The 21611-nt window shown below is 41.5% G+C and overlaps 5 protein-coding genes and 1 pseudogene across 5 annotated transcripts; 2 read left to right on the plus strand and 4 right to left on the minus strand.

Moving 5' to 3' along the window:
* Window positions 1–136: 136 nt before the first annotated feature.
* LOC131873188 (uncharacterized) lies at window positions 137–1027 on the minus strand. Its single transcript, XM_059216231.1, has one exon. The coding sequence runs from the start codon at window positions 1025–1027 to the stop codon at window positions 137–139; it is 891 nt and encodes a 296-aa protein (XP_059072214.1).
* A 1445-nt stretch (window positions 1028–2472) lies between these two features.
* On the plus strand, window positions 2473–3964 carry LOC131873183 (uncharacterized; annotated as a pseudogene).
* Window positions 3965–5038: 1074 nt separating this feature from the next.
* Window positions 5039–6331, minus strand: LOC131873184 (uncharacterized). The gene is made up of 2 exons (XM_059216227.1): window positions 6198–6331; window positions 5039–5882 (listed from the first exon to the last, which is right to left on the minus strand). Exons 1-2 carry the CDS (start codon window positions 6329–6331, stop codon window positions 5039–5041), a joined length of 978 nt encoding a protein of 325 aa, XP_059072210.1.
* A 190-nt stretch (window positions 6332–6521) lies between these two features.
* LOC131873185 (uncharacterized) lies at window positions 6522–6968 on the minus strand. The gene has a single exon (XM_059216228.1). The coding sequence runs from the start codon at window positions 6966–6968 to the stop codon at window positions 6522–6524; it is 447 nt and encodes a 148-aa protein (XP_059072211.1).
* An 8132-nt stretch (window positions 6969–15100) lies between these two features.
* LOC131873186 (uncharacterized) lies at window positions 15101–16958 on the plus strand. Its single transcript, XM_059216229.1, has 4 exons — window positions 15101–15235; window positions 15332–15402; window positions 15545–15651; window positions 15784–16958. The coding sequence occupies exons 1-4, from the start codon at window positions 15101–15103 to the stop codon at window positions 16956–16958; spliced, it is 1488 nt and encodes a 495-aa protein (XP_059072212.1).
* A 900-nt stretch (window positions 16959–17858) lies between these two features.
* Window positions 17859–18674, minus strand: LOC131873187 (uncharacterized). The gene is made up of 2 exons (XM_059216230.1): window positions 18612–18674; window positions 17859–18380 (listed from the first exon to the last, which is right to left on the minus strand). The coding sequence occupies exons 1-2, from the start codon at window positions 18672–18674 to the stop codon at window positions 17859–17861; spliced, it is 585 nt and encodes a 194-aa protein (XP_059072213.1).
* Between the last annotated feature and the right edge of the window lie 2937 nt (window positions 18675–21611).

Raw genomic sequence — 21611 nt, forward strand, 5'->3', positions numbered from 1 at the left:
CATTCGTAGAGGATCCTATCTTCGTGCGTAACATCGAGGTGAGAGTAAGTCTCCAACAACTCATTGTGATGTGTACTGCAAATTCTTTTAGTTTCAAGCCAAACATTAGATCTGTTAAACAAACCAGCAGAATTCATCATTGCATTTGTGGTAAAGTACATCTCGCGAGTCCGATAAACGGATACTGTGAGTATGGTATGAATTCAGTGGATAGTAATGACATTGAGCAATATTTTGTTTCAGCTTGACAGTTCAGTTTTTCTATCTTAACTATTTTCAATGCTCGTTCAAGCAGATCCATACAATAGAGGAAATCTCCGATGCCCTCTAATCTTGCTCTAAATGTTTCTTCTCTTTCCTTCAAAGTGTAACCGATCGGGTAGAACGGATCTTGCAAGAGTGCGGTAGGTCGTAACACGGTTTCGGAGGAGCCAAAAGTCAAACATGGATCTTTCAACAAAATCTCAATTCCGTTAGTCTTCTTATCTTCAAGCACATTCACTGTTGTATTCTTGAAATAATCTCTCACAAGTAGATCTATCGCCGCTTCACGACCACTATTAACTCCAAGTCCCAAGAAAGTGCCTGCAAATAATTTGACAGTGTGGCTAGAGTCAAGATTCATTATCACCTGTTGGTTTTTGAAGGCTAGGATTGCATCATTGTTATTGAGATCTTTCAAGATTAAGTCCTCAATTTCTGGATTGAGTTCAAAAGTTACTTGAATAGATGCGCCTCCCATTTCTATCATTCCGTAAGATTTAACGCCTCTTGAGCTATCACTAAGCCTATCCTTATTTATGCTTATCCAGGAATAGACTCCTTCAAAAGAGCCAGAGATAACTTGACTCTCTATCTTTGGAAAATCGTATTTGGCACGGAGATCTTTGGTAATATCCGTGAGAATTTCCTCTTGCGTTGAGTCATCAAGCAATCGCAAACCTGCAGTGGCCAGGAAGAAAACAGGGGTTTCTATATGTTTCTGGTGAGGAATTGATTCGCTAATAAATGCCATGATTGGTTCCATATAATCGGAGGCCATATGTGGTTCATGTTTAAAGGACGATAGGCCGGGTGTAATATGCTTGTTAAGAGCTCTTCCACTTCTCTCATTTCTAACAAACTGAATCTCATTGATAATGGTGCCATGTTTCCAGCTAAAAATGTGTGCCCTAGATCCAGAGCTTCCACAATCTACGATAACACCATAGTTCAACTCAACTGGAAGGTTTTGAGTTAGCTTATAATCCACATCCAAGAACAAAAAATAAGTAAATAAGAACAAGAGTAATGTAGCAAATACTGTTTTTTGGGATTTAGACGACTATCATTAGCTGATTGAATAGAAATTAGTCCTGTACTAATTGACACCTGTGCTTACCTAAATTGAGAAATAGTATATGCTGCTGTAAGAAAGCTCTTTGTATTCGCGTTCTCCTAAAAAAAATTGATGAAGTTGAAATAGTTTGGACTGCCTTTGCTCAGTCGCTTATGTCCTATCACCATAGTTGAGATAGCAAATGCCTCAACTTCTAATACTTATGATCACAATGTAGCTAGAAAAACATAAGCAACATGATGCAATTTGGATATTGCTTCAAACACTAAAGTCCTACAATATATAAAGCTGTCGGAATGAATGTGGCAGAAAGACGGCGAGTTCCTATGACACTTGTTGAGATTTGACTACCATAGGGCTATATCTATGAGACAATGGAATATTGCGTGAGTTTATTATTCAAAAGATAGCTAAATCTTGTTTAGGCCTTTTAATATCAGAAAGATCATAAATTCATTTGAAACATTTCTTCATGATTGTATTATTTTATGGGTGAACTACTTGTTCGGCAAGTTTCAAATTATAATAAACTTGTCACGCGGAGTAATTTTCTTTTGATCGATAAGATGTGTTTGGACTAGAGGGAGGAGTTAGAAACCACAATAACAGAAGGACTAGTTCATTTCGATGGATTTAACTCCATAATTCACTTCAAGAAGTAAGCGCACATAAAAAGAAGCGACCGATGAAGAGATCTTGCTTTTGCTGGAATTAGTGCTCGATTCTACCGTGTATATTTTGTAAGAAGACTTGTATCTGAATCGAACATGCACGATCACGATCATATGCGGCGTTACGCTTCTGTGTTAAATTCTCTTGAGCCAAAACACCTCGCACATGGTCGATTTATTCGAGGGCATGGATACTACCACCTTTCTAAACTAGTTTCTGCCTTCATAAGGCAGCATCATTGCCCAACTACTATTGAGACATTTATTGAGTTTCTCTGCATTTTAGATGGCCTTCAATATATATTAACTCCACTTTATTAACCAATTGAACAAATAACTCTATCTCAGAACTTGACAGAAGATCTGAGCCTCTGAAGCAGCGCAATCCGATGATTGCTCCCCTCATTAGGTATACCACTCTAGGCGCCGTTGGTGTTGGTGGTCTACTAGCATTGAAAGAGAATGAGTGGAATCCAAAAGATATTGGTATTGTTAGATTTGGTAGAGCATTTGTTACCGCAAGCAGCATTGCGGCTGATTTATAAATTCTCTCTCAGGGGATGCGAAGATTGCTCGGATTATTCCCTCAAAGCTTGGTCTGCTTGCCATAAACGGTCGGCAGAAAGATTATTAGACTTATGCTGTAAGAATGGTGGCATCTTCATCAAGGTCGGCCAACATATTGCTGCCCTTCAGTACTTGGTTCCATTAGAATATGTCGAAACCTTATCAGTCTTACACAATAAAGCACCACGGACACAATTTGAAGCCATCCGACATGTTATTAGAGAGGATTTGAAAGCAGAATTGGAAGAGATATTCGAAGAATTCGAGATTGAGCCCGTCGGAGCTGCATCCTTTGCTCAAGTGCATCGTGCAAAGCTGAAAACGACTGGTCAGTTGGTTGCTGTCAAAGTGCAACATCCTCAAGTTTTGAAGCACAGCTATGTTGATATGACAACGATGGATGTTTTAGTTCGTGTTGTTGCGAAATTATTCCCAAATTTCTCCTTTCTCTGGCTTGCTGAATCAACTAAGAAGAACATACCTCTAGAATTGGATTTTAGGCATGAAGGTAGAAATGCAGATAAAACTAGGCGATTGTTAGAGCATTTTGATTGGCTGAAAGTGCCAAGAATTCACTGGGAGTTTAGTTCTTCTCGTATATTGCTAATGGATTATGAAGAAGGTGGAATGATCAACGACACTGCTTATATAGAGAAGAGTGGTATAGATAAACAACAATTGACCAGACGTCTAGGCTCATTGTATTGTGAGATGATATTTAGACATGGACACGTACATTGTGATCCACACCCCGGGTAACATATTAGTGAAAAACACGGAAAAAGGTGCTCAAATTATTCTCCTAGATCATGGTCTATACACTCATCTTAGCGATGATTTCAGATCAAAATATAGTAACCTTTGGTTGGCTCTTATACAAGCTAACATGGACTCAATTAAGAAATACGCAACAGAATTAGGAGTCGGTGAGTTATATGGTATATTGGCTTGCGTAATATCCGGACGCCCTTGGTCAGCTGTTGTACGAGGTATCACAGAGCATATAGATAAGAAGGCGATGCGATCGGAGGAGTCAGAAATCAAAAGTTATGCATCACGTTATATGTCGGAAATTAATCAATTACTTTCTAGTGTCCCGAGAGAGTTGTTATTAATACTTAAGACCAACGATTTACTGCGTAGTATTGAGACAAGAATGGGTACGAAGGGTCAACAGATGTCATTTATCATTATGACTCGTTATTGTTCAGAAAATGTTCATTCTAATCTTCTACAGAATTGCCATAATTGGCATTGTAAACTCAAAGTTAAATCTTCTCATCGGTGGATAGATTTTAAATTGAGAGTTTATCAACTATACCTCTGGATGAAATGGTACTTCAAGCGAACACAGCCTACCCATCTAGCTTTACAGGATGCTATGTAGATACTTATGTAAAATCTTATTGTTTGTTGAGCAAACAATTGAGTTCTTCAATGTATTGTTCGGAAATTTATGCTCGAGAATCTTCATCGTAAGTGCCATTTTGAGAAAAGTTTATCTACGAATGTATATAGTTAGTTGTAACACATCTACAACAAGCATGTACATGAACGTTAGGTTTAGGTTAGTTGGCCATTAATACAGATGTTAACTATTTTTCAAGTTTCAAAAGTAGAACAAATGAAATATGGTTTTCAAAAGCTATTCTTTCTGCTCTCTTATTGTAATTTGAGTCTATAACTTGAAAATGAAGGTATTGAAACTTTTTGTGTCCAACAATGATTGCACTCTCGTCCTTGTATCAATACCTATGTTCACTGGCATAGGTCCTATGTTGTTGTTCAAGACCACAACCACCAGATAATTGTCGGGTGTAACGAATGCTGTATACTGGCTGGCATACATATGAGGCGAAGAGTAGAAGTTTATCTTTACGCGTATTGAACCGGGTTTGATATACCTACTTAGGTGGCCTATTGCGTAAAACATGGGGTTTCTATAGTAGACTTGAAGTTTGGAGTCTACTACTATAGATGCATCAGCTATATGGATTTACAGATAAAGTTGTAGTTAAAGGAAAGAATTCAATCAATAGATAAATACAATGGCTTCTCAGTTACCTTTAAATTTGTCATTTATAACTGGGCCGCCATCCAAGTTGAGTGCAAGATTAAAGTCAATCCAACCTACTGAACCAAATTCCAAGTTCTTGACAATCTCAGTTGCATAATTTTCCGCATACTGCCAACTCCCCAATTTCATGGGGCAGTTTACAGATCCTTGAGTTGCCAATAAGTATTTGTTTGGATATCTTTTGACTGAATAAGATAAGCTGTCATACGAAGCAGGTTTATCACTGCTACAGGTGTAAGCTACCCCCAGCAATACTACTGGATATCTCTTGCGATTTAAAGAGAGCATCTACCCAAACAGGTATATAAGCTCGATTATCACCCAACAAGAACATTCGATATTTATCAATATCCGATTTGGATCTGAGAGTGTTGAGAGCCCTAATCAGATGGCGGCCTCAGAAGGCTTCATAGACATCGAATTGTAATCTAGAGAATCATTGATATTCTTATCTTGCCCGACACTAACTGGAGATTCGCTAACTAACAAGGCCCATATGTTTAGGCCTTGTGCTTTGTAAGCGGTTAAAAAACCTGTCAGGTAAGAGGCATAATTCTCAAATTTATCTTTGCTTAAACAACCACCATGTACCAACCTGTTATTGTCTTTATGCTCAGGTGGTGCAGTAGCAGAGCTAGCTAAAATTTTGAAACGATTCTTAAACTTTCCAGCCGCTTTGATAGCATCCGTGATAAGTGGTATTCTATGATCAATGTCGTAAGGGCTCAGCTCAATATGATTGTCGTCTGGTTGATCTAGTACATAGTTTGTGTAAGAATACTTGCTGGAGCCAATTGGTACTTTAACAAGATTCAGGCCTATCCCACTCTCTGTACTGAAATAGTCATTAATCAATCTTTCTCTCGTATCATTTGGCAGATGGTCAATGTTCCTACAAGACGAATCTGTAAGAGTGCTACCGAACCCAAGAATTTTTTGGTATCTAGTTTGTGTGTCAACAAATATGGAACCATTGACATGACTCTCCTCGTAGTAGAATTCTGTTGTATCGAGGGCTTTGTATGTATGCACTTTAAATCGATCGCCCTTACGTGATGAAACTATATGAACTACCTCATCTTTACTCTTTGGCCACTCTTGCGGTCTTGTTCCATCTTGATTAATCTCAAGTAAGGGCTCACAAAGACTTGGTCCACATAATGTGACAAAACTCCTATCTAGAAGTTCTTGGTTGCATACTGATTGGTCACTTTGAGCGAGAATTCTACTGATTAAAAGAAACAAATTTGTCAAGATAATAAGAGGCATCATGGTTAGAAGCAGATTTGATGTGAAATTTTTGAGCAATGAAAATTGTCGGGCTAGAGCTGGTCAATTAGTATTCATTTTTCTGTTGTGTCGAGTCATTTCAGACCAAGCCAAAGGTTGGTAACCAAAAGGTTAATGAACTCTAAACTAAAAGACTACGTGATCAATTTGATCTATAAGTTTATAGTGTCTAAAATGTTTCAAGATCTAAGATTTTATTGAATCAATTTCATCATCAATCTCTCTAATTATGGTTTCTTGCTTGACAGTGTACATAGAAAAACCGTATATTGCTAAAGCCATAGCTCCCAAAGCTATGCCCATGTAACGACCAGACTTGCGAAATTTTGTAGTATCTTGCTGCTTCTTTAAATAACTGGCTCTGACCCTCGCTCTTTGAGCATCCATAATAAGTATAAGTATTTTTTTTTGATTAATAAAATATCTTACTTATAATTTATGTGGCGAGTAAATTTGTATGCTCTGTTGACATGCGATTTAAAAGAGTGTGCAGAAAAGAGAAAGTAAATCAGCTGTGGTGTCTCATTCTTGAATTCTAATCGGAACCTGAGTTAAACACTAATTAGACTGTCTTTTATTATTCGACATCTTCTTCTGCAAGACTGCTCTTCTTGAAAGCTTCGTTGACTTTTTCATTTGCAATTTCTAAGTATTTTACAAGTTTTACATAAGCTTGTGGCGGTAAACTTTCCTTCATGTAGCGGAGTAATTCTTGAGGTTGAGGACACAAAACCACAGCATAACTTAGGTGTTTAACGGCACGATCATAATCACCGGCCTGAATTAATTCTTCACCTTTCTCTACCTCTGTAACAAAGAATTTCTCAAGTGCCCTCTTATCACTAGCCGGCGGTAGCACAATATCATCTTCAGTCTCCTGTTGTGTCCGCTCGAGTTCCCTCCTGGCCTTCACCCTTTCCTTGTATGTTGGATGACTCCTTCTTTTGTGATCAAAGTAAACACAATAACCTAGAAATCCAACACCGCAAGCCAGTCCGATATTTCGAAAAGTTAAGTACTCCATATCAAATGTTGGATTCAAGAGATGGTTTCAGAAAATACTACATGTGATAAAGCGAGTGAGATCGCAGATGAACACGAGGCGGAGTGCCACATTGTTGTGCTCAGAAAAAAAACCGCTGCGGGCAAAAGAGGAACGCCCGCTCAGGGTGCGATGCGGTGCGGTGCAGTAGAGCCGATGGTTCAGTCCGCATTGGTATATAGTGAATTCTCTCACAAGAGACATCTAGTTGCTTCAAGTTCTGTAGTCCATCCGTCCATCTCTCTCACACAAGACTGGCGCATAGCACTGCATGATTTCGAATTCGCACGGATTTTTGCTGCCAGTCAACCGATGCAGGCAGCGAAACTTATCTCGTTTGTTTGTTGGCCAAGCAAAATCAATGGATTTCTTCAAGGGTACCCGAACAAAATGAATTTCAACCACACCAGGACATGGCACATCAGGACGAAACCGATCTTTTCTATTTCCAAGTTAATTTAATCAATCAACAATAATTATTGCGACGATTAAAACCCAAAATCATGGTTGAAAGGGATTGAGGGTAGTAAAAGACTGTTTCCACCTTTGAATACGAGTCAGCGCACGTGCAACTAACGGTCGACCGGATTATGCAACCGCCCACCGAACCAGCACACAAGTTCCGTAGAGTTAGTATAAGAATGATTAAGACTAGAACAAAGCCACCCTCTCTCTCTCCCTCTCCCCTCTGCTTGATTGATGGTTGTTTGGCGATGAATTAGTATTAGGCACCTTCTCAACCTCCATGCGAATAATGTGGTTGAGAGACACACTAACCAGATTCAAGTGCCGACTGTTTAAAGGTTTTGACCAATCGTTGAGTAATAACAAGCCGAGCTACGAGCGGGAGCCCTTTCATCGCTCGCTTAATTAGTCGTGTATCAGCATTCAGGAGATCGCGTAAGCACTGCGCCCACCTGTTGTATGGCGCACTTAAACAAGCGATTAGGATTTGACGCAATAACCGCTCAATTCTCAGGCCCGCTCAAAGTCCACTTATATGTGATAGGCCAACAACTACGACATTCATAGAGCTTCACGATAGCCAACTACTGTTGGCCATAAGGATGAACGGACACTTGTTTGAGACTTTTATGGCTTCATAGCTTTGAGCAAAACGTCGGCGAAGTAACGACGAGATAGGTGAAGGCAACACCACTTGTTCCGTAATCTTACCTTTGTGGTTTACATGTTTTATCAAGCACACAGGAATGCGTTCACATCCGTTTAATGTCTAAAAAACTCTTCGTTAGCTGACGGTCTAAATAAACAAGTTAAAGTACGATTATAACTCTCTGTTATCTAACCAAATTGTCTGACCATCATGCAAACTGATGGATTCAAATTTGCAGAAGGTCATTCAAATTGAGAGGAGTCGAAGCGAGATTTCATTCATCATTGGTTAGCAATGACAAATGAGCAGAGAGGTTTGAGGCTTTTCAAATGAGTCTTTAATGCAATCTCCCAGAGGTGTTTATTAATTCTCTCAAACAATCTCATCCAGTCTTGTAATGCTCGGTTGTCATTGCTAACGAAAACTACAGCAATGATAAATAGAAAGGTCTGTTGGAACGGTTCTTTTAAAACAAATCCTACAAACCGCACCATGTTACTACCTCTTACCTGACCTGAACAAGTAGTGAAATTAGTTTTAGCAACAAGTGTTTTTAAGAGGCGAGATGATCGATGTAGCTTAATATATCTTTCCGTCACATTCAAATGGTGGTAGCAGTCGTTAGATAGCATTCAATGAGTTAGACTGAGATCGAGAAATTGATAGTTACTAGTGAGCCTCTTTTAGTCTTGTCCACTATACCATACCTTTATGCAAATTACTTGTCTCATTCGCAATCAGGAGTCTGACCAAACATATTCGATAACAAGTAGTGGCGTTCAAAGAGTAACAAGAGCTTTATCAACAAGTGATCAAGATGAAGGCCTCACCGAAAAGTTCTTTGAGGCAAGTTAACTTATTATTATTTTATTTTATTTTAATACAATCTACTTACTATGCCATCGCAACAACGCCGAAGCCAACGAGCAGTTTCACCTCGCTCGAAACTCTTCCTTTACCTGCAACCAACATCAACAAGACCAATGAAGTTGGCGGCAGCGAATCTCCACTAAGCTTGATAACTTCACCAACTCAAGCTGATTCGGGCGAAAGCAGCGAGATTATTGATGAGGATGATCTCGATAGTTCGGCCGCTACGTCAAACATCAATATGGTGCCGAGAGGATCAAATAAGGTCGAGGAACAGCTGGCTGCGCCTTCAATCACTACGGTGCATCAGGTTTGGGCCTCATCATCGAGCGATAGTTTAGATGAACTGAGTCCGGAAATGATAAGTAAACTGCGCAACGATGTTCCCTTTCTGGCCGCTTATTCAATCCGGCCGAGACTGGTTGGCGGAGTATCAAGCAATCCTTATGGCAACCAACAATCTGGAGCACTAGCAAGTCCATCGAGCTACACCACTCAACTCCAAGCTCCCTCGACGGCGGCTAGTGATATTGTAGCATCACGAACAAGAGGCGACAATGGGCTCTCAATATCCCAAACTAGTGCGGCGAACTCACCACAAAGCCCATTAAGCAAGTTGGGCAATTTCAATGAGTTTAAAGTAGAAACTTCTTCAACATCTAAAAGCGAACATCATCACAAACGGAAGACAATATTGAAGAGAAGAGGAGAAGATCAGCAACCTGCAGAACTTAAGTCGAAAAGAAGGCAAATGTTGAACACTGCAAGTCAGTTGATGGCAAAACGGCGCTTTAAAAGCAAGAGGAACAACCGATTCACTAAACGAATTGGTTCTGTGGTTGGTAGAGGAGGGAGAAATAATAAGAAGAAATCTAGGCGAGATTTGCAACTATCAGGTAGATTAATTAAGCGGGCAAAGAATGCGGCACAAAGAAATCAAGCCAAGACGGGCAGACTAAGAAGAAGATTGAACGGTAGAAATCTGCAACATCATCTGAATGTAATCAAACATGGAAGGTATCTTCAAGAGCAGCCTATAGAACTGGGTACGGCTAAAGATGGGACTCCGTTGGACTCCACTAAAGTTGGATCCGATGATAGTGGTGTGAAAGGTGGCTTTAAAGATGGCTCGGTCGGTGGTAACAAGCGCACTCCCCTTTTATGCGAAGGCAAAACCACAATTGAACGAAGATGAAACCAGCGACGAGAATCTTTCTGGAAATAGTTTTGAGTAGTAACAACGGTGCTGCCAAATCTGGAAGCGATGAAGAGGAGAAATCAATCCTTAGTGGAAGAGGAGAAGAGAGAGAAGACGAAGAAGAGGGTGGAAATGAAGAGTCTGCGGCACCTTTACCGGAGCCAAGAAGAGTTGGTGATGACGACGTAGAGGAGGAAGGTGATACGGTTACAGTTATACCAAAATACGATGGGGTGGATGATGATCCTGAACCTGTCGATGATGCTGGTTCCGATAAATCGGCGAATGGCAAAAGAGAAGAACCCTCTCGAGGGGGAACAGAAATGGCTGATGGAGCGAGCGAATCAGAGAAGTTTGATGATAGAGAGCCCAGAACACAGCGCGTCAATCGCGAGCGCCCAAATCAGATAGATAATAAGTCAGTGAGTGGTGGAGATGGAATAGTTTCAGGTGGAGGCGTTGGGGCTACCATAGGTGGTGATGGTAGTGGTTCAAACAACTCGGATGATGGAACTGATCCATCGGAGTCAGACAGAACTAATTATGATAGCAGCCGAATGAAGCAAGAGACAGAAAGTAAACCAGCCAACGATAAAGATAATCGAGAGCCATCAAGAATAGATAATACTGATAGATTGTCCTCTACGGATGATAGAGGCTCTAGTGTAGGTACAGACCGCATCTCAGATGCCGACGAGGACTCTATATCAGATGAGCGTAAAAGCGGAGGCGACATAGAGCGCATCGGCGGAACCAAGCCGGATAGAGGCGATACTGACAGACGTCAAGGCGGTGCTGCGGGTTCGGAAAATGAGACGAACAAAGCGAGTAGCGGAGAAGATTCGTCTGGTAGAGGAGACACCAGTACCTCCATGGCGAGGTCTGAGGAGGAAGATTCAGATATCGATTATCGTGACGAAATGGCCGCCGAAGGAGAGCGAAAGAAGAAGAGGCCGCAACATGATGATGACAGTTCTAAAGGAGGAAATTCAACCAGAAAGAATAAAGAAGATTGTGACGATGGCCAAAATCACTATTCTGATCACGGCGACAATCATCACCATGATCACCATGACACAATCAAGTGGTTGCAGGACGCAATTCCGGGTGAACCCGGCATTGATTATCCCATAATAAGTAAAGTTAACTTGACTAGCTTCAACTGTCGCGATCAAAAGTATCCCGGCTACTATGCGGATGTTTCATCTCGTTGTCAAGTAAGTCGCATCTCAATCTCATCGCATAAGCTTCCTCAATTAATCAACATCGCCTAACAAAACAGTCTAAACTCTTAACACTTTCATCAATCTTTCATCCAGATCTTCCACATCTGTCAGGCGGATGGACGGCAAGATAGCTTTCTGTAAGTAGACGATTCCTTTAAGTAGTTCGATTTGATTGCAATTTGTAGAGGAGGATTGAACAACAAGGACAAATATTTGCCTCCGCGCGGCTTTGAAGTGGTGATTGTCTAGAAAAACTTTCATTCAGTTTTACTAAACAAACAAAATGAAACTAGAACAAGCATGTGGTTGCATAATGAATGAGTTGTAGATCTAGATGGCTTCTCAATGCAACTTTTTGGCGCTTTGTTTGCCCATAGTGGAGATTGTAGCCACACGGATGGTAGCGCAAAATTAGTATCTCCGGATCGAAACAGAGCTTGCTAATAAATAACGCTTCAATTATATTACTGACCCGATTTCTCATCCAATTCACACGTAAACACAATATCTCCCTTTGATCAACTTGGCAAAAACAAACATTGATCAACGCAAACAATACCGTCTTAATGCACTAAAAACCTTGATGCTACATTTAGGTGCCCGAATGGTACAATTTTCAGCCAGATATCGAGTGTCTGCGTTTGGTGGAACTCATTTGATTGTGAAGGTGAGTAAATATTATCGTCATCATCATCATTAACAACAACAACAACAACAAAGACAACAGTTAGAAAGGGCTTCAAGATTAGCCCAGAGCCTTTAGAAGCTCTATGTTAGAGGAGAGTCTGCTTTGGGGGCGGAAGCTGTAGGATAAGCTTATGGAATTTCCTGGAAGTGGCGGATCCGTTAGAAACGTTATCAAACGACTTGTTGCGCCTAGCAGTTTGTTGCAGCATCTGCGCATGTTAGATTCCATCAAATAGATAGTTGTTTCAATTAATCGGAAAGAGGGTGATATAATTGAAACAAGATAGTGAACGATCACTTGAATTGACAATTGGTTGATTGAGTTTCATATAATTAGTGCTGTTACAAAACCATCCAATCTGTTAATCAAAATTCAACTGAACATACAATGCGACAAATCGAAAACTATCTGATACCACTTAAATTCGGCCTGCTTGTGTTGCTCGCTAGTAGCATTCATGGAGCTCAAGCATTGCCATTTCCGGTTCCACAGTCTACTCTAGAATCCGATTCAAGATCACTAACTTATGACTTGCCTCATTCCAACATCAATCAACAACAACAACATCGTGTCCATGTATTAGATGCGCCAAAATACTACAAGCTGAATGAGCTGCTATACAAGTCACGACCGCGATTCTCGTTCATGAATGACGATGATCGTTCGCAGGCCGACTTGAGGCCCCTTGAAGTTGGGGCGCCGCAAGTAGGCTCTCGCCGTCGAGCTAACGGCGACGAAGTCGACGAGTCTTCAATCGACAGCTTAATTAGAGACATGCAGCCAGAGAAAGCCGTTGGCCGCCATGAAGGCGACGAAACGGGAGTCACTTACGAGGCAAACTCTGCGCGACGAGATGCAATGGGCGGACGAGGAGTAGGAGGCAAAGCTGTCATGATGGACAGCAGTATTGGCGCCTACGACGAGGCTTCTATACAGAAAAAATCTACCAACTCCATTGACGAGGACTCGTCGGGCCTTGGAGAGGACTCGGCGCGCTTGAGAAATCAGAGTAGGTTTCAATGAGCTAACTTGTAAAAAGAAGAAAGAAGCTCTTTAATTAGAGCTAATTTCCCAAAACTTTGCCTTTAAAGTTAACTAACGCATTATATTCCTTCTTTCGTCAACATTATGACTACTTAGGGCGAACGCGTAGGAAGAGAAGAGCTAGCGCCAAGCAGAGTCCGCCCAAACTTAAGCCGGGTCGGTACGGTCGTAGACGCGCTGTTGGAAAAACGATCAACAAAATCAGGGGACCTGCAATCAAGCAAAAGCGACGTGCTTAGAATATGTAACTGAAACACCCCTTTGAAGGACTTCTGAAACTGGAACATTTTCATTCTAATTGACAAATAATTCATAAACTACGAGAATTCAACTAATAATATCAGTTCATGTCTAAATTAGCATCAGTTCATCAAATTTCTGTTTTCAGCTTAATTGACGATAACTCGATGCTAATCTAACATTCTACACATTGTTTACTTTAATGTCAAATGTCTTATCAGCTCGACAACAAGGGAGATGGTGATGATCATGATGATTACAAGGGAACATCAGAATGATAGTATAAATAATGTGACTTAAACAGTTCTTACATAGATACGTTTGATGGTGCGCCAATCAAACCAAAACATTTAATCTCTTGATCTCACTCTTAAACAAGGCAATTCAAATGTTGCGCCTGGACCGAGTAGTGAGTATTCGCCATATGATGAAGCCGACAAAGGCGGTGAAGATGAGGTTGAAGAGGGGGACGCGGATGATGATGAGGATGTAGAGGATGCTGAGGATGATGAAGATGTTGATGAGCATGAGGAGGGTGTTGATGACAATGATGAGGGTGGCTGAATTGGCATCATGGTCGTCTGTTCCTGATGATCTATCTCGCTAGCCTTCTTCACGCCGTTATAAAGCTTGTTAATTTTGTCACGATACAACTCTTCATCTGATAGAGAAGTCGCATTAAAAACATCTTTTAAACTCCCCTTCCGATTCATGGAGCTTTCTCTGGAGCCTGTCTGCTCTGATTGAGTTCTTAAATCTACATCGCGCACTCCATCAATAGAATTACTTCCTCCTATTTTAAGTCCAGCACCTTTTCCATTTTGTTTGGCTTTGTTACTGACTTGATTCGAGTTGGCAACGTGGCCTTGATTAAGTGTATTGGGATTTCCAATGTCATCACTACTAGCTATACTACCATTAAGAGAATTGGATTTCTTTGCCGATTTTTTACTTCTTAACTTCTTGAATTCTAATGAATCGAATTCACTATCAAAAGTTGGCAGGGGAGGTGGCGGCGATGAAATAACATTGGTGAGATTTTGAAATATAGGCGCATAAGGACTGGAGGATTTTCTATCGCTAGTTGTTGAGCCTATAGACTTGTTGCTTGTTGGCACTTTTTCACTATTAGCCGTAGAGCTATTTTTTCGTCGCTTTTGTGTACAATTGTTGTTAACTTTGTTGTTACCAATATTATTATTATTAGATTTGTTATTCTTTGCGCTACCGCCAGCATGAGTTGATAAGGCATTAAATGGTAGCGAGGATTGATAGCTTGAATTTGATGATGAGATCGCTGCCGCTCCATGACCACTGCCATTACTTCGATCCTTATTGCAAGAATCAGTTAAATGGCTTGAGCAATAATCTTTATTGCTGCCACCATTATGATGGTTGCTTTGAGTAATTGAATGGCTACCATTTGATTGAGCTGCTGAGGCTTGCTGTGATCTTAAGTAGAGCATTGCTTCCATATAAGCGGTAAGTATTGAGACGGGTACCAAAACAATCATCCCAATAACTAAAATGAGATGCATCGCAGGCTCCCATTCTGGCCTTGGTAATGACTGATCACAAGTAGCTAATAAGTTACGCGGAATTGAGGCAAATTTAAACTCCTCATTAAAGCTCATACATTCCATGATGCCTAGATTATGATTGATAATAATAAAGATGATAATATTATTTTTAAATATAATAAAATAATAATAATATTAGTAACACTGGAGCGCGATGCTAGACAAAGGTGCATCGAGAGAAGCAGCGTGTAGCAGCGGCTGGCTGCACTATTTACAATTCGTTCGTGGCGCGGCTTTAGACAATAGACACGCCTATCCGGAAAATTGGGAGGAGTTACGCCAGCTGCGAGTGAGCCCATTCTGAGGAGCAGCATTATCTAAACGAATAGTAAAGAGTGTCTCATAAATAGATGACCATTTTCAATTGATATTTTCTCAATAACAGGCCGGTCGCTTTTTTAGTCAGACAATGTTTGTTTCCCCCTTCGGATCAACCTCGTTACAAGCGTTATTGAGGTAATTCGCAATGAAGAGGTGGTGGCGGCAGCGCAGCGACGGCCGACGCCGCTGCCGCAGAACTCCCGCATGGCGACCTCCTTGTGCAACTCAAGCAGTCAGATTTTTATGTCTGCCATTGGGCAAACATGGAAATCAGCAGCAATCGCCGCACAAAACAGAATAAACTAAAGCGACCCATTCGGAATGGTGGCCGCCACAGCCGCCGAATTCCCAAGGGAACAACACAGACAGACAAACGGGCGACGAGTACGCCCCGATCCAAACACACTAACTGACACTTTTAGTTGTCTAACTGTCTTATCAATAGTTGTACCATACTATCACTATTAATTTGATAGCATTATCAACAACCAATTTCTTTAATTTATATTATACTAGTTGCTATGTACCATCAGCAAATGAAATTGTCCATCGACAAAGGCCGCATGATGGATGCTTTAAATCACGCATCATCTTTCCTTGGCGAACTTAGGACCTCAAACTTGGCCCCGAAGGAATATTATCAATTATATATCACCGTAACAGATCAACTTCGTCATTTAGTTGTTTATCTAACGGAAGAATTCGATCGTGGTAAAAAGATGGCCGATTTATATGAAGTTGTTCAACATGCCGGCAATATAATTCCGAGACTATATTTGTTGATAACAGTTGGTTATGTTTATATGAAAACAACCCCAATCTGTCGAAAAGAGATCCTCAAAGATTTAGTTGAAATGTGTAGCGGTGTTCAACATCCTTTACGTGGTTTATTTTTACGCAATTATCTACTACAAATGTGCAGAGAAGTTTTACCAGCAACAAATGATAATCCAAGTGAAGGTGTCCTACAAGATTCGCTTGATTTTATTTTGATTAATTTTGCTGAGATGAACAAACTATGGGTCAGAATACAACATCAAGGGCATTCAAGAGAAAAAGATAGAAAAGAAAAGGATAGGCAAGATTTACGTTTGTTAGTTGGCACTAATCTAGTCAGATTGTCACAATTAGAAGGAGTTGATGTTGATTGTTATAAGGATACAGTATTACCTAGTGTTTTAGAACAAATAGTTTCTAGTAGAGATGCCATAGCGCAAGAATATCTTATGGAATGTCTTATTCAAGTTTTCCCCGATGAATTCCATTTAGCTACATTAAAGCCATTCTTCAATAGTTGTGCCTTGTTAATGGAGCGGGTTAATGTTAAAAATATTGTAACAGCCTTAATTGAGAAATTATCCGCGTCCAAACTAGATGAACCAAAGCCAAGTGAGTTGTATGATGAATTTACAAAACAAATTGATCATATCATTGAAACTAGAGAAGATATTCCAGCTGAGGGCGTGATCGCAATGAAAGGCGCTTTAATAAAGTTTGCTCTTAAAAGGATGCCGGATGAAGAGGATGCCATTGATAAAGCATTAAATAGTGGATTAGAATTGTTGAAAGATAAGGAGGCCAGCCAAGCGTTACACAAAGAATTAGTATCCATATTAATGCTTCAGATTGGAAACACTCGACGAGACATGTTGATCAAGTTCATGTCGGATTCCAATATTAAAGAAGACTGATGAATGTATCAATTTTGTTATACTCTTTTCAACAAGAATAAGATTCGGATTGAGATTGAATGTGTGAAATAAAAAGAGAGGGACAATATTTATATCATTTAATTTTGAAATTGCTAGAGAAGAAGAAGCTTATGGAATATTGATAATAAAAGTTCTATTATGTATTTCCTTCAGAATGCAAATCAAGATGATTCGATCGGGCTTATTATTGATTTTTCTGTAAGGAATATGCGCTTAAAAGTGTATAGCCAGCTTAAAAGAGAATGAAAAGCAGAGATAAAGAGAAAGGGAGTAGTAGGTTCAAATATTTGCTTACAGAACAGGGTAGGGAAAGGGGGCGGCGGGCGACATTTTTTTCATCAAAAAACTTGAACGGATGAACTAGTTCAATTTTATTTTGCTACACTCTTTGCACAGAAGCAAAATCTTTGCTCGTAACAAAATATAATTTGAATTCTTTCCGGTTTAGATTTCGCCAATGTGCAATCTTCAGCATGCATGTGCGCACGAGATGATAAACTAGGACTACGCTCCAAATAAGACCGCGAGCATGATTACATGGCACAAATACGAACTAAGACGGCCGCCGACCCTAAGTAGTACCTGTGTAGATCTGCTGCGCCATGACCATTGCGTTTTGGTAAGCGTGTGGATGGCTGAGATGGTGGCCTGCATGGCTGACCAGATCCATCGGGCCGGGATTGTGATGGTTATTTGCCGCGACCGCGGCCAAGCCCGACGCAATGGATGCGGGTCGCAGCTGTGGCAGCGTGATGGTGAGTATGGTGAGGGTAGTGCGGATGGTGCGGATGGTGATTATGGTGGTGGGCGTGGATGCCGCTCACGGCAAGCTCGTGCGCCATTTGATTTGTCATTGTCGGCAAGCCATTCATATGATTATTAACGGCCGCCATTGGGTTGCTGGCCACGCTTGAGGCGGCGGCGGCGGGCGGCCGCTGCAGCGGCCGCCGCCGCCACCGCAGTCGAGCTGGCCGTCACCATGAGCTTGGGTTTCCGGCGCGGCCTATACTTGTAATCTGGATGCTCTTCAATATGCTGAGTCCTCAACCTTTTGGCCTCATCAATGAAGGGTCTCTTGTCTTTTTCAGCCAACTCTTTCCATCTGGTTCCAAGTCGCCTACTAATCTCTGAGTTGTGCATCTTTGGATTCTCCTGGGCCATCTTGCGTCGCTGACCTCTCGACCAGACCATGAAAGCGTTCATCGGCCGTTTAACGTGTTTTATGGCCGCCTGTTGTTGTGGTTGATGCTGTTGTTGCTGTTGCTGCTGCTGTTGCTGTTGCGCCTGCTGGTGATGCTGTCCAGTAACGATTGTTTGCTTCTGGTGCTGGTGGTGCTGAAAGGCCACTTCCTGTTGTTGTTGCTGCTGATGGTGGTGCTGGTGTGGCTGTTGCTGTTGATGCTGTTGTTGTTGTTGTTGATGATGATGTTGTTGGTGATGATGCTGATGTTGTTGTTGTTGTTGTTGTTGCTGCTGCTGCTGTTGCAGTTGCAGTTGCTGCTGTTGATGGTGGAGGTGCAGCTGCTGCTGGTTCAGGGGCTGATGGAGTTGCAGTTGTTCATAGGTAAGCTGTGGTGGTTGATGTGGTTGTTGTTGTTGTTGATGATGATGGAGATGGTGATGCGTGTTAACAAGCTGCTGCTGTTGCTGCTTGGCAGCCGCAGCTACGGCCAAAGTGTCAATAGAATGGCTCATAATTGTTGTACGATCGTGGAGTTCTAAACGCCGAATGCGAAAGTATTGTCTTGGCTGGCATTACTCACTACTTTAGTAGTTCTTGAAGAGCTAGCTAACTGGCCTAAACCGCTAACAACTAGCCTTGCGCGTTATTTGATGTTAGAAAAGAACTGTAAGAGGCAGCGGCCTCTCTCGTTGGTCGCTGGATTAGTCTGACAAACTGCAGGAAGCTGGCGTGATGGCGCCCTCTTGGGCGCATGCGCGCCTGGCCAGACGACTAGCGCCACCATTCTCAGATTCTCCTACAGGATGTGAGATAGAGCGGCTGAATGTCGGCGTTTCATTGTATTGTGTGGCCAAGATTCAGCCTCTTGGCAATCTCGTTCTCAAGCACTCGCTTGCCATCCATCCATCCATCCAGCTCGCTCGCTGGCTCGCAGTTTTATTTGCTACACGCACAGTTCTCACAGTTTAGTGCCCGAGTCGCCAAGTTGGCAGTAAGCGGGAGGCTGAAAGGATGATCAATCCGGTCAGCTTGTATGTGCTTGTGTGAGTATGGATGTATCCGTAAGCCCCAGCTAGAAAGAGAGAGAGAGAGGGAGAGCAAGTCAGCGAGACGAGCCGATAGGAGACGATCAAGTGGTTGCAACCATCAACAATTCAACGCTCATCTGAGGCTCTCTATTATTGTTATTTGCTCTCTTTCTCTTTTTCCCGCTTAAACAAGTTGCTGCCGCCTTACTTTTCCACCTCGTCTTCGTCCTCCTCTTCTCCTTCTTCTTATCCCACCACAGCCACTAGACGATACATTGAGCAAACGCGCGATAAGCAATTAGTGCGCCACACTGTTTGAAGCGGCAAACTTGGAGCATCATCTTGTCAACAAGATGAATCTAGCTCGGCAAATCGCTTGCGAGTTGTGATTTGATCTCTATCTATTTGTCGCGCCTTGCTACTATTTTCTCGTCTAGATGGTTTTCGTCACGTTTTGGAAGAGTGTTGCACCGCTTACAAACTCTCCGCTAGCAAGTTGGACAGGCTGCACTTTGTGTCGCGTTGCCTTGCGTTGCCTTGTAAAGTCGAAAAACTCCAGAAAGAGAGCAAGCGACCAGATACACATAAGGACGCACTTAATTTGCAGTAAGCTTGCCTAAAATAGGTTGTCTTCAAATGGCGTTGCTGGCTTTCACTGGTTGATTGCGGTTTGTTGGGTTGTCTTGAGACAGACAGTTGAACGGAGAGAAAGCTCGTGCAAAACAGCAAGCCGCATAACGCTTACAAATTGTATTCACCGGAGATTCAAGCGGCCGCTTGAATCTCAACCTGCTAAACAGTTTCCCTTCCGACTCGAGAGACTCAACGACGACTAACGAACGCACCAATATTATTAGTGAATGAAAATAAAAGAATCAATGAATTAGAGTCTTACAAGTCAATGAATAGATGCGTTTCAATTCAATAAATGAACCATTGATCGACTAAGGATCATGGTTGTTTAGAGTCTTTCAACTGGTCGCACAGCTATGAGTTGCTCTTAAGCGATGTTGTCTCAAATTGATAGAGAATGCTGACTATGATGATGATGATGAAAATGAAGATGGTAATATTGCAATTGTTATTGTTATTGTTGTTGTTGCTGTTATTGTTGTTGTCGTCGTTTAGCCTGGCTGGCTAATTCATGTGATTATAAGCGACACAGTTTTTACAATACTGCGCTATCTACTATGCAAACAAGTCGCTCTTGTCGACAAATCTGTTTACGGCCTTTAAGAGCTTAGCTTAGCGCGTGATTTTACTTTGTGCTGTGCAGAAGCGGCAGTATTCATATATCTCCACAGATTTTGTCTCTGGCCGAACAGAGTTTATGTAAGCTGCTTTCAATACCTATATTGGTTACTCTTATAGGCAGTTTCCAAGCGAAAACACGGTATGCAGGTAGGCCGGCAGAACGGTGGCGCTGATTGTTTTTCCCGTGGCAATCCGCGATAGAGAGCTTATTTTCCTTTGTCGAGAAGAATAAGCCCACCAAGAAGTGGTAACAAATGGCTGCAACAATGAGCGAACGAAAGAAAAATCTTCTCTCAATGCCATCCAATGAAGTGGGCTTACCAGCCTGCATTAAACGAATAAATGAATGAGTGAATGGATGAATGAGTGAATGAGTGAATGAGTGAATGAATGGATGGATGAACAAGTGCCAACAGTTTCTCTTCATTGGTTAGTTTCAATTGAACAGTAAACTTAATCTCGCCTTTGAATTCAGTTTGAAAAGGCCAAAGAGCAGCATATTGTCACAATGTTGTTGTTGCTGCTGTCGCTGATGGCATTTGTTTGTCTGTCTTATTGCCTGATTATAAGTGCTCGCCTTTTCGGTGTGTTATATGGATTAGAATAGAGGACGAATTATTATTATTATTATCATCATTTTGACAACTTTCCTCCTTCTTTTCTTGTTATAATGCTTGTTTGTATTGAATGACAAACCATTCATTCAGAACTTTGAGAAACGGATTCTCTCTGCGCTAACAATGAGAATTTCAGAATATCTCTTCAAAAGCAGGTTGCTTGTTCGGACAAACTTAAACGAAATCAACCTGGCAGACGTACACTTTGTCCTTAGAGCCTGCGTTTCCTCTCGATTTCTCAACTCACTTAATTGCGTGCACATTCATATCATATTTTGCGAGCCACTGTTTGCTCTATGACGAAACTAATCGCATGGTAGCAGTTCGACATTGTTGCCAGGTAGCTGACAGCGCTCGTTAGTTTAGCGCCACGTTTAACACCAACCGCAAGTATTGTGGATTTTTTGCTTTAGTACCAATTTTTGCGCACGCAACTCATTCATGGACACGTTTAGCTAATACCTGTTTCTATCGAATGGCATTTACATGAGCGATTGAGACGAACAAAACCTCATCTGCTTGAATCCCTATCTCAGTAGCCGCACTCTCA

This window comes from Cryptomeria japonica, unplaced genomic scaffold (genome assembly GCF_030272615.1).
Source record: "Cryptomeria japonica unplaced genomic scaffold, Sugi_1.0 HiC_scaffold_1181, whole genome shotgun sequence".
Lineage (NCBI taxonomy): Eukaryota > Viridiplantae > Streptophyta > Pinopsida > Cupressales > Cupressaceae > Cryptomeria > Cryptomeria japonica.